The 12296-nt window shown below is 53.5% G+C and overlaps 5 protein-coding genes across 5 annotated transcripts in view; 3 read left to right on the top strand and 2 right to left on the bottom strand.

Moving 5' to 3' along the window:
- Nucleotides 1-2030, bottom strand: part of N656DRAFT_837280 (FAD/NAD(P)-binding domain-containing protein) — a gene marked incomplete at both ends in the record, with an annotated part of 2579 nt that extends 549 nt beyond the window's left edge. Inside the window, 6 exons of the mRNA XM_064818825.1 lie at nt 160-495; nt 559-1095; nt 1152-1577; nt 1638-1680; nt 1742-1838; nt 1900-2030. Coding sequence (XP_064669838.1) covers nt 160-495; nt 559-1095; nt 1152-1577; nt 1638-1680; nt 1742-1838; nt 1900-2030 — 1570 coding nt within the window. The remainder of the gene's footprint in view (nt 1-159; nt 496-558; nt 1096-1151; nt 1578-1637; nt 1681-1741; nt 1839-1899) is intronic.
- Nucleotides 2031-2253: 223 nt separating this feature from the next.
- N656DRAFT_117873 (cytochrome P450) lies at nt 2254-6178 on the top strand. The gene is made up of 8 exons (XM_064808541.1): nt 2254-2327; nt 2414-2423; nt 2490-2619; nt 2693-2899; nt 2978-3125; nt 3204-3538; nt 3604-5165; nt 5239-6178. The coding sequence occupies exons 3-8, from the start codon at nt 2511-2513 to the stop codon at nt 6109-6111; spliced, it is 3234 nt and encodes a 1077-aa protein (XP_064669839.1). The 5' UTR covers nt 2254-2327; nt 2414-2423; nt 2490-2510; the 3' UTR covers nt 6112-6178.
- A 260-nt stretch (nt 6179-6438) lies between these two features.
- Nucleotides 6439-7299, bottom strand: N656DRAFT_798611 (uncharacterized protein; the record flags this gene model as incomplete). Its single annotated transcript, XM_064817783.1, has 2 exons — nt 6439-6676; nt 6740-7299. The coding sequence occupies 2 exons, from the start codon at nt 7297-7299 to the stop codon at nt 6439-6441; spliced, it is 798 nt and encodes a 265-aa protein (XP_064669840.1).
- A 555-nt stretch (nt 7300-7854) lies between these two features.
- N656DRAFT_117882 (cytochrome P450) lies at nt 7855-10052 on the top strand. The gene is made up of 2 exons (XM_064808542.1): nt 7855-8230; nt 8291-10052. The coding sequence occupies exons 1-2, from the start codon at nt 8033-8035 to the stop codon at nt 9803-9805; spliced, it is 1713 nt and encodes a 570-aa protein (XP_064669841.1). The 5' UTR covers nt 7855-8032; the 3' UTR covers nt 9806-10052.
- A 782-nt stretch (nt 10053-10834) lies between these two features.
- N656DRAFT_709887 (uncharacterized protein) lies at nt 10835-11781 on the top strand (the record flags this gene model as incomplete). Its single annotated transcript, XM_064811626.1, has 2 exons — nt 10835-11384; nt 11456-11781. Coding segments are annotated over 2 exons (876 nt in total), but the record flags the coding sequence as incomplete, so codon positions are not given.
- Nucleotides 11782-12296: the final 515 nt, after the last annotated feature.

Consider the following 12296-nt stretch of genomic DNA (forward strand, 5'->3'; position numbering starts at 1 on the left):
CAATTCAATTCAATTCAATTCAATTCAATTCAATTCAAACAATAAATCAAGTCTTCAGTCCTTGGCAGCGTACGCGCAGATGATTACAGCCCTCTAGTCCAGTCTAGTACAGCCAGCCCATTCAATGGACCCCATTCACACCGTTGACGCCGTTCACACCGTTAGTACCGTTTACGGCCTGCTTCTTCAAACCCAAAGCACCCCTGACCACAATCGGCACATATCCAGCAATGGCGTCGGTACCAAAGCTGTTCATGTTGATGGTGTCCTCAGTGCGCATCATCTTGCGAGCGCGGATGTGCTTGACAGCGCGCTCCTGCTCGGGTGAAAGATCCGGGTTGTAGCCCGTGCCGTTTTCGGCTGCCTCCTTCATGGCCTTTTCGCGATCTGCATCCGACGAGATGGGCTCGAAGGCGTACGCGCAGAACTCCAGCGTCTTGTTGAGCTCCTCTTGGGAGAGCTTGTTGTTGTGGGCGTCAGCTGTGCCCTGGATGACTGTTGCTTGGTGTTAGCGCCCGTCTAGGTCAGGTAGGTGAGCCGATTGGCATCTCCACTTACTGGGCCTGAAGAAGGCAAAGGCGCGGTCAAAGTTGTCCTCGTCAAAGTCGCTCAGCACAGGTTCTTCTTGGTGGCGGATCTGCTTGTAGGCGCTCAGGACAACAAGAAGGAAACGGGTGTAGGCGTCCGAGACCTTCTTACTGTGCCATTCGGCGGCATCGGACTCGCTGCAGTGGCCGCGGATGGAAGCGCAGATGGTGGTGGCCGCCGAGAGGCCGCCCGTCAGCGCGAGGTGGACGCCCGAGGAGAAGTAGGGGTCGATGAAGCAACCGGCGTCACCGACAATGCGGGCATGAGGGAATGCGTACGACGAGGCGCTGTACGAATAGTCGGAAGCGCTCTTGATGCTGCTGACGAAGCGGCCCTCGCCTATGAGAGCAAGCAAGTTGGGTGCCAGCTTGAGTGACTCATGGTAGAACTCGGAGGAATCCAGGGCCTTCTCCCGCTTCTTGATCGTTGCCAGTTTCTGGTTCATTACGACACCGACAGAGACAGTGCCGTTGTGCAGGGGAATGAACCAGGCCCAACCGCTTTCATCTACGTTCTGTCAGTATTCCTTCGTTGCGTCTCACAGTGCGGTAAAATGAACCCACCTTGCAGGGCCTCGAAGAATGGCGAGTTCTCCCTCGTCGTGCCTGGAGCATACTTGTTACACCCCTCCCAGTAGCCCCAGTTGGCAACGTTCTTGAGGCCCTGGTTATATCGGCGATTCTTCATGTACTTAGTACTAAGGATTCCGATACGGCCGCTGGCATCGACCACATAGTCAAAGGCAATCCGGCCACTTTCCTTGGTCTCCTTGACCTGGTAGGTGGCAGCGACCGGGCGACCGGGCATGAGGTTTGGCTGGTCATCTGGTACCTGAGTGGCATCCTCAAACTCGATCGACTTGACCGAGACACCGTCAAAGATCTTGGCTCCCATCTCGCCGGCGTGGCGGAACATGAGGTCGTCGGCCTCGGACCGCACCACGTTCCAAGCATAGTTGTTGGGGCCGCCAGCAGCCAAGAAATCGGTGTCTGCCACCCGTCAGACTTATGTCGCATCGTCTGTACGGCCAGCATGAATATGGTACTTACAGCCCTCACGCTTGTTCTTGTTCAGCTTGAAGGCCGCGCCGGGCTGTGGACGAGCCGTGTCAGTCCATCTGAAGCAGCATACCCTGACGCACAGGAGTCCTCACCTTCTTGACGAACCCGTACGCGTCAAACTTGGAGTCCAGCTCCACAAACTTGAGCAAATGGCGCATCGAGGCCAGCATACTCTCACCGATGTGGTACCTAATATTGGATATCAGTCCCGATTCTATGGCATCCCTGCTTACGTTAGGTAACTACCCACCTGGGGAACTTGTCTGCCTCCAGAACTACCACATCTATGCCCTCACGAGCTAGAACAGAGGCCGTGTAGGAGCCCCCTGGCCCAGCCCCTATCACAAGGACAGTGCATTTTTCCGGGATGGACAGAGACATGATGGTTGTCTGCCGATCGTGAAGATGAAGATGCGCTTGGAAGGTAGGTGAGTCAGAGATCGTGGGAAAAAAACGAATAGGGCGATGAGTACTAACACTGTCTGGAACTCTGGACATTGCACAACGATGCTTGGGTTTTTCTGTTTCGTTTTGATGCTTCACAGCCAGCCATCGGGGGTTTGTTTGTGTCGGTGTATTGCCCTACATTCCATGAGAGTGCAATCATCATGCCATGACCACGGGCAGAAAACCACCGAATCAGACCACACGCACCGGCCACCACATGCACTAGAGTAGGTAGGTCAGTAGTTAGCACTGGGGACGATAGCACAGAATATCCAGTGAGATAAAACGCTGACTTTGAAATTTTCTCCTAACAAAAGAGCAGAATTGGTATGATTTCAGGCGTCCATCATCCGTCTAGATGCTTCACTAACATTGAAAACTGTACCTCCTCAGAGTCAGTCCATAGAAACCAAGATGACTGAGCAAATCCCCGGGCCCCCGGGGCTGCCAATTCTGGGAAACGTTCTTGACATCGACCCAGTAAATGCTGTGATTAGTCTGGGTCGTCTTGCTGAGCAGTATGGTGCGTTTGGAGTCGAGTGTTTTTCAGACGTCTGGTATCTAGCTTCCGAGTCAACGAGCTGATATGCTTGCAGGGCCCATATTCAAGTTGACAGTTGGCGGCTCAGCCAAGATCTTCATATCCAGTAGAGATCTGGTGGATGAAGTGTCGGACGAGAGTCGCTTCACGAAGCAAGTTGGTGGGCCTCTTTTACAGCTGCGAAATATCTGTGCCGACTCGTTATTCACGGCTCACTCAGACGAGCCAAACTGGTGGCTTGCCCACCGTGTTTTGATGCCAGGTGAGTAAGAACCATGAATGATGAGAATGAGAGGGAATGATGAAGGACACCCCCTTGTTAACTTGAATGCCCGCCCAGCATTTGGACCCTTGGCCATCAGGGGCATGTTCGACGAGATGCACGACCTCGCATCGCAGCTGGTTGTCAAGTGGGCGAGGTTCGGAGAAAAGGAGGTCATCGATGTGTCATCAGACTTCACCAGGCTCACCTTGGATACCATAGCTTTGTGAGTCTACCTGTAGTTTTGTCTTTACGGACTCCGGGACTGAATCCGGTCATGTTCCTCTTACTTACGATGCGACAGATGCTCGATGAGCACCCGCTTCAACAGCTTCTACCATGATCAGATGCATCCATTTGTTGGGTCCATGATCTCTGTGCTCCAGGAGTCCGGGAAGCGAGCAGTGAGACCACCATTTGTCAACAATCACATCATGCGAGGGTCTTTGAGGCAGTACCGGTCCGACATTGAGACTCTTCGGCAGATCGCCAGCGGCATTCTTGCTGAACGGAGGGCCAACCCATTAGAGAAGAAGAAGGATCTCCTGAACGTCATGATCAACGGACGTGACCCTGAAACCGGCCAAGGCTTATCTGACGAGTCGATTCTCAACAATATGATAGTGTTTCTAATCGCAGGTGATTTTTTCCGGCTCAAGCTTCCATAATGATAAAGGCCCATTGCTTCGACTAACTCACGTTAGGACATGAGACTACGAGCGGTCTACTGTCATTCTTATTTTACTACCTTCTCACTCGGCCTGATGTCTTCGCAAAAGCACGGCAAGAGGTCGATGAAGTTGTAGGACGGGGCCCAGTCACCATCGAGCACATGTCGAAGCTGCACTACCTCGAGGCTTGTCTTCGCGAGACATTGCGGCTGCACCCGACGGCTCCCGTCATCACATTCCAAACCCGCCCCGACTTTGAGAAAGACAGTACGACAATTGGGAACGGGGCGTACCAAATACTGAAGGGCCAAAGCATTGTTGCGCTTCTCGTCCAGATGCAACGGGACCCTTCGGTCTGGGGCTCCGACGCCGACGAGTTCAGGCCTGAGAGGATGATGGACGAGCACTTTTACAAGCTGCCAAAGAACTCGTGGAAACCGTTCGGCAATGGGATTCGCGGCTGTATTGGCCGTGCCTTTGCGTGGCAGGAGAGTCTGCTCATCACGGCTATGCTGTTGCAGAACTTCGACTTCCGCCTTCACGATCCCGAGTATAAGCTCGAGATCAAGCAGACTCTCACCATCAAGCCAGGCAACTTCTACATGCACGCTAGCCTTAGGGAGCATCTTGACCCTCTGCAATTGGAGAGAGCCCTCCACAGTGTAGGAGGAAATGCCACACCGCAGACCCAGAATCCGAGCCGAGGATCTCCGTCGGTATCTTCAGGTCGATCATCGTTGACCGCCAACGAGGAGCAACGGTCCATGAGCATATTGTATGGATCTGACTCTGGGACTTGCGAGTCAATGGCTCAATCGCTTGCACAAGCAGCCACGGCACGGGGATACGCAGCATCAGTTCGTCCGCTCAACTCGGCCGTCGGCAAGCTGCCCTCCGACCAGCCTGTTATCTTGATTTCCTCGAGCTACAACGGCCAGCCTCCAAGCAATGCCGTCAACATGGTCAAATGGTTGGATAATCAACAGGGCAACACAAAGATCCTCCAAGGCGTCAGGTATGCAGTATATGGCTGCGGCAACAAGGACTACGCCGCCACCTTTCACCGCATCCCGAAGCTTTTGGACTCTGAATTTGAGAGACTGGGCGCCCAGAAACTGGCACCAACAGGCCTGGGCGACGTGACGGTCGGGGATGTCTTCAACGATTTTGAGAAATGGCAAGACGAGCATCTATGGCCAGCCCTGGGTTCCAGCGGCCCACTTGAAGACTACGTTGACCATGGTTTGGCCATTGAAATTGACTGCAGCGGACGCCGAAAGGCGCTTCAATTTGACGCAGATGAAGCTGTCATCTTGAAGAACGAGGTCTTGACTGCACCGGGCGAACCCGAGAAGCGATACCTAACGCTGAAACTTCCCGAGGGCCTGGAATACCGGACGGGCGATCATCTCGCGGTACTTCCCATGAACGATTGGAGCATTGTCCACAGAGCCCTCAAGTGGGCCGGGTTGCCATGGGACGCCGTTCTCACCATTGCAAGCGGAGCAAACACGGCGCTTCCCACGGGGCGTCCAATCTCGGCAAAGGACCTGTTGAGCGGATACGTTGAGTTGAGCCAGCCGGCCACTCGAAAGGTGAGTGGCATCTCTTTCGTCAGGTTATGCAGCTCTGGTTGTTCATGTTCCTACTAACCATGCCGATGTGCAGAACATCGCGAAACTGGTGAGTACTGCATCGGATGAGGCAACGCGAGAGAAGCTCCGAGCCATTGAGGAGGATTGCGATAGCGGATCTCCGCTCAGGACATGGAAGCGCTCAGTCCTCGATATCCTGGAAGAGTTCCCGTCGATCCAACTTTCCTTCGCTCAGTTTGTCGCCATGCTTCCGCCAATGCGTCCTCGACAATATTCGATAGCGTCAACACCCATGGCCAATCCCTCTATTGCCACCTTGCTGTGGTCCGTAGTTTTGACATCGGAGCGTCTTCCAGGCTCATCCAGGCAATTTAGGGGGGTTGCCTCGACCTATCTCGCCGGCCTAGTTGCGGGTGACAGAGTCTATATCAAGGTGAAACCCGCCCTCCGACTATTCCACCCACCGAGTGATGTCGAGACCTCACCAATCATCATGGTGTGTGCGGGTTCGGGACTTGCGCCTTTCAGGGCGTTCGTGCAAGAACGAGCGATGCAGGCTCAGGCAGGCCGCAAGCTGGCACCCGCCCATCTCTTCATCGGCTGCAGGCACCCTGAAAAAGACGCTGTTCTTCGGGAAGAGTTTTGCCAGTGGGAAGAGGCCGGTGTCGTGAAGGTACACTACGCCTTCTCTCGAGCCAGCGACAAGAGCAATGGCTGTGCACATGTTCAGGATCGCCTTTGGAGTGAGCGGGCCCTTATCAGCAAGAGCCTCTTCGAGGACAACTACCGGTTCTTCGTCTGTGGTGGAGCAGAGGTTGGAAGGGGTGTTGAGGATGTCTTCAAGCGCATCTACAGGGAATCTCACGGCGTGGACAAGCAAAAAGAAGCAGAAAACTGGTTCCAAGAGTTGAAGTCCAGTCGGTATATCACCGAGGTATTTTCGTAGAGTTTAGTTACGTTTTGGGGTGGACAGCTAGAGTCCAGGACTTACATAATAGGTACTTAGTCACAACACAGTACACATAAGATCACTCTCGGCCCTGAATGAGGAAGCATTCGTATCAAGGCGTACGCATCCTCCGGGCCCAGTTCCTTTGCTCCTAGGTAGGCTTATTGAGTCTCCAAGTCCAATCGACTATCAGAAAGCAAGAACCGAAGTGTTACTGTTTGTTTCTGTGCTGCATGTATCTAGAGAGTTGAAGGCACGGCGTCTCGGGATGCAATAGTTTGAATTCGATTGGTCAGGAGCGTTATTACTAGTACTACCTAGTACCTACTCTAGCTTTCCCACTCTGTGCTGCTCTGGACGTCTACGTCCGTCGCCAAAGACCTTCTCCGAACGTCTGACACGGTAGAAAACCAGGGCGTACAGGATGTCACACACCGTAGTCACAGCCCAGATGAAGATGGCAGGGGCACTCATAAAGTACTCATGGGCTTCAGGCCAAGTATACCACGCCCAGCCATAGTTGAAATTGAGACCGACGAGTGTACCGAAAAATCGGAGCGCCCTAGAGAACGAGATTAGCAAGCTAGACAGAGCGGCTGATGAGGGCGGACCAGTCATCACTGACCAAATAGCCCAGCTAGCGCCCCTGGTGTGCTGCCTAACAATCAGCATGGCGAGCGATGTCGTCGACACTAGAAGCTGGCACATGGATACGGCCCAGTAAGCCATCTGAGTGAGGTCCGGGCCGGGACTCCCGTCATGATCCCTGGACCCGATGCCGTTGGCAATCCACCATGACTGGAAGCTCCAATGGGCCGCAACGAAGAGTGCGGTGAGGGCCAAGAGAATCTTGGCCAGATTCTTCTGCACGGCGGGGGCGTGCGTCCATTCACACGCGCCGTTCTTGACGGTGCTGTAGATGATGGGGACGTCGATGAGCATCCACACCGTCATGGCAATCTTCTCTTGCGGCGCGTCGACGACCCACAGCGCGTAGACCATCTCCCACGCGAAATTGTTGGCCAGGGCAAGCAGGGGCATGCCGTAGGACTTGGTGCGCAGGCCTTCGCGGGCGATGAGCAGGTAGCATAGCGTCCAGCAAATGCCTCCAAAGTGGAAGGTGGCTTCGTACACTGGGGTGAACCAGGGCGACACGTGCGGTGGTGGGACTGCGCCGAAGGCCATGGTCAGGAAGGTACTTGCTTGGCTGCTTGGCTGCTTGGCAAGAGACTCTGAGCTGGGAGTAGTGTTGAGGACAGTTGTGGAAGGAGCAAATGATGCAGATGGAGTCGATGGACTGCCAGTGTGCAATGAAACGATGGAAAGGTTTGTCCTGAGATGTTGAAACAGGACTTGAGGAGAGCCGAGAAGTGAGTGCATGATGGAGGACCCATCGTATGCCTGTTCGAGACTACGGTCAAAACTCAGAAGTTGAGATGGTGAAGGATTTCGGTGGATATCGTTGGTATCGGCGCATTTCTACCGTGGCCGATACGCACAATTGTTCACCAAGTCCCAAAGGTACGGAAAGCTACTAATTCGACACCGGGGCAGCATTGAATTATCGGTAGATGCTGCAGATAAGATAGGGACTTTCCGTAGTGCGAGGTACACCTGGTGTAGGCATAGTGAGCAAATCGCGAGATGTGCTGGGGTTTGGTTCCTTTAGGATTGCTGAACAGTTGCACGTATCGGTCACCATACTTAAACATATATTCCGACAACGCCATGGCTGCTTGATTCCATTTTGTTTACACATCATCCTTTCTTGACATGTACGCTGGCGGATGACCAGTTTTTCTGTCTTGTTTTGTGTCCAAGAAGTTTCAGTACAGAGACCTATGCCGACGATTTCTTGAGACTTGATCCGTTTGTCAAACCCGGTTCTTGTTAGGTAGAACGGAACATATCCGGCGCCATGGAGTCTCTCACCTCTGGGAACCCCATTGGGCAAGCAGTCATGTCCTTTCCGGGACTTTCTATCGCAGTTGCAGTGCTTGCGATAGCGCTGTTTGCACGCTTCAATTCCACCAGGACTCCTAAACCTGACCTACCGGTCGTGGGAGTCCCCGGGTCCAAGATCACCAAGAAAGAGCTTCTCGAGGGTGCCCGCAAGGTGAGTGGACCATCATGACTCGATAACCACGACCTGATACAGTAACTAATGATTAGAAAGTATCCCGACACTCCCTTCATCCTCCCCATGGAACCCCCCATTGTCGTCCTGCCCATCAAAATCCAGGATGAGGTGCGGAACCTGCCTGAGTCTGTTGTCTCCTTCACCAAGGAGCACCAGCGTAACTTCTTCGCCCAATACACGGGCATTGGCGACCACCGGCCCGAAATGATCCAGGCCATCCGCATCGACCTGACACGCCACATCGTCAGCACGCTGCCCGACCTGCAGGACGAAGTACGCTACGCATTCGACAAGGAATTTGGTGAATGCAAGGATTGGACCCCGTTTCCGCTCTACTTCAAGGTGCTGCGCATTGTCGCACTCCTGAGTGGCCGTATCTTTGTCGGTCGCCCCCTAAGCCGCGAGGAGGAATGGATCCAGGCCTCCATCAACTACACGGTCGATTGTGTCAAGGCACGCAACGCCATCCGTGACTATCCCGTGTGGAAGCGCCGCTGGGTCACCAATTCGCTGCCTGAAATCAAAAAGATCACCCAGTACAGGATTAGGGGCGGCCAGATGCTGGAACCCATCATGAAGGCACAGCTGGCCAAGGATTCAGTCAGGGAGAAGATCTACAACGCCGAAACAGGCGACGAGGAGGGAAACTTCATCGAGTGGCTGCTAAAGTACACCCCCGAGCACCTGCGCAATGACCCTGAAAATCTTGCTCTCAACCAGATGGTTTGTAAGTGTTGCGTCCAATTGGCCGACTCTCTTGTAGCTCATCGTATTGACTATCTGCCGCAAGTGTCCTTTGCCGCCGTTCACACCAGCTCCATGGCCACCACCCACGCCATCCTTGACCTGGTCAGTAGACCTAAGTACATACAGATTCTGCGCGAGGAAATAGCCGCTGTCAGAGCCACCGATGGAGAGACCATCGACGACGAAGGATATGTTCGCCTCAAGAAGGACAGCTTCAACAAGCTCCGGAAGCTCGACAGCTTCATGAAGGAAAGCCAGCGCTTCAATCCTCCAATCTACAGTAAGTTTAGCGATATCCAGCGAACTCATGGCAGTACTAACGTCAATTCAGCCTCGGGCACACGCATTTGCACCTCCGACCTTGCGCTCTCCACAGGCCACGTCCTCCCCAAGGGCACCCGTATCTGCTTCCCTTCTTATGCCGTACACACGGATCCCAAGACGACAACGTACTCGCCCGAGTACAATCCACCGGGCTACACGCATCCCGAACAGTTTGACGGCTTGCGCTTCTACAAGCTCCGGAACATGCCCGGTAAGGAGCAGCGTCACCAGTTCGCCACGGCAGGACCCGAGTCACTTGTCTTTGGTTGGGGAAACCACACTTGCCCCGGCCGCTTTTTCGCCGCCAACGAGATCAAGATTATTCTGGTAGAGCTGTTGATGAACTGGGATATCCGGCTTATGGGTGACGTCGAGCAGAAGGGTGGTGCTGACAAGCGGCCGCCGAACATGGAGGTCGATTTAGTCATCACGCCAAACCCCAAGGCCATGGTCGAGCTCAAGCGCAGAAGGAGATCGTGAAACTAATGGAAGGGATTGGGGCACCCCACGAAACTGAACAGTGCAATTTGTATATAGGCCATTTAAGAGATGCTTAACATCATTCATAAATAACTTGAAAGCATGCTTGCTCTGTCACTTCTATCACTCATAGAAAAGACTCACGCTGTTGGTTCGGCCGAGATGATAACCTAACATATATACTACTAATAGTAGTACTACAATCAGACTATCCTGACCAAGTAGATGCTCACATTTATACGCTTATGTTCGTTGCTAGGAGAATGAGCTCCTGGAATTTTAAATTATCATTAACGCCGTTAAGTGTACATGCACATATATGTACTACACTCAGTACACTGCCGTACTGATAGATCTGGCCCAAATCCTAGTGTCATCTGTCGGTTTGGTTCTCAGCCCTACGTCACGACCTACATATCGGTACATATCACACTGCACTCCAAGTTGTAGAAGTACACTGCAGTACGTTACACAACCTGAGCCATCTTACACAGTGCTGTAACGTTATGGTTTAAATCTCTCACACCATTAGGAAGTTCGGCCACCAACTACAAGAGCGGTGAATGCTGTCGCATGTCTTACATATCAAACATTGATTAGTAGAGTAGCATTCCTCGTCCGTTCGCAGACACCGACAGCTCGGATTTGTGCGAGATCACGGCATTGGATCGACCAAAGGACACAATCGTTTGGTCCGCAACTGCCGTGATTGGCTTACAGTTCTCCGGCTACGCCGTGGGTAAGTTGTAAGTACGAGAGGAGGGATAATCTGACGAGTACCTACTATGGACTCATGGAGGACCCTAACATCGAACTCTGCCTCCCTCGGCCATCAGTCAGTGTCTTGTCCGCCATCTCCTTTCTTCTATCTTCGTCAAGTTGTACTAGTAGTCCACGCTCTGTGACAGACTCTTGCCAGACTCAATCGTGTCGTCGTCCTCTGGTAACTGACAATGGCCACCATGGTAAGACGAATCGTGTTTTTCAAGAAACATTCTCATCCAGGGCCAGAACGCTAAATGCTTCTTTAAGTATGAATCGGGACTAGAGCCTGCTCGGCAGGACTTCCCGGAAGTGACAGCCGCAGAACGCAATGCCGGCCAAGGCCCTCAACCGTACCAAGGGTCATACGACCATCAGTATCCACAGGCTTACTACCCTCACTTACAGCAAGAGCAACAACACTACGATTCACCGATAACCCCTCCCAAGCACGAAGCGTCGCAACTATCCCCAGCCCCTCCATCGACATACGGAGGCCAGACAGCCACCTCCCCCTTCAGCTCCTATGTCCAGCCTGTGACGGCGCCAACAACAGCAGAGAGAGTCCCGATATCGGCCAGGAGGATATTCGGCTGCAGCTTCCTGGTCTTTGTCCTCTCGTGCATCATCGCACTGCTTGCAGCAGCCGCCATCGGGCTAGCCGCAGCGACGGGCATCGTAGCCCAGCGCGCCAATAGTGCGAGCAGCAGTCTCGCTGCCGCACTCGATCCGACCACGATAACAGAATCCGCCATCGACGGCGGATGCTTGAATAACCCAGAGGGTGTCAACAAGACAGAGTACACGTCATTCTCCCGTATGGCCATAATTCAGATCCCACTGCATTGCGCGATAGCACACACCACATACTAATGGTGCCATTCACAGTACTCGGCGGGCTGAGATTCACGCGCTATTGCAACAGAGACGCCCCTCACGCTCCCCTGGTGTCCCTGTTCGCAGCCAACTTTGACACGTGCATCGATGCCTGTGCTGCCTACACGAGATATGTGCCCGTGAGTTTCGGCAACGTCGAAAACTCGACCTGCGAGGCCGTCAGCTTCATCCCGGCGTGGACCAACAAGACGAGGGCCAATGCCGGAGGGGCGCCGGGAAACTGTTATCTCAAGGCTGGTCCGCAGGATGAAGCACAATTGACAACCCCGAATATTGGTGTCAATTGCCACGCGGCGATTCTAACCTCGAGTGAATAACGGACGGACGGAGGGAGTGAGCGTAAGGTGGGAACCGCACGAATTGAGGATCATAAAGAGGGCGGGACGAAAGCGAGCGTATATATGAGATATGTAGGAGCGGCGCCGGCATTGTATTTGGAACTGGAGCTGAAGGAGTGAAACTTTTGTTGGCACAAGACTGGATATCTTGGTTGGAACTTGGAAGCAACGGCGTTGGGATTTGGGATGCAAAATACTTCAATTGGATCTGTCAAGACAAAGAGCGACAGTATTAATTGTATCAACCGCCATTGGCCCGCTCTGCATCGCCTTGGTTAGTCAATTGGAGTGGCTCGGAGTTCGGACAAGTTTGAGGTGCTCTGTTGTAGCAGCGGATGCTGCCATCTCGGATGCCAAGCGGCGACCGCTCGTCCTTCCGACAACGAGAGTCCCCGACATCGAGCCGGCTGCAGTGGACCCGCCAGGGTGTTTGATGGGCTGCCCATCTGCGGGAGAAGGAAGCCCGGGGTATTGGACCGACGTCAGATCAGACC

Source organism: Canariomyces notabilis, assembly GCF_033297395.1.
Source record: "Canariomyces notabilis strain CBS 508.74 unplaced genomic scaffold N656scaffold_12, whole genome shotgun sequence".
Classification (NCBI taxonomy): Eukaryota; Fungi; Ascomycota; class Sordariomycetes; order Sordariales; family Chaetomiaceae; genus Canariomyces; species Canariomyces notabilis.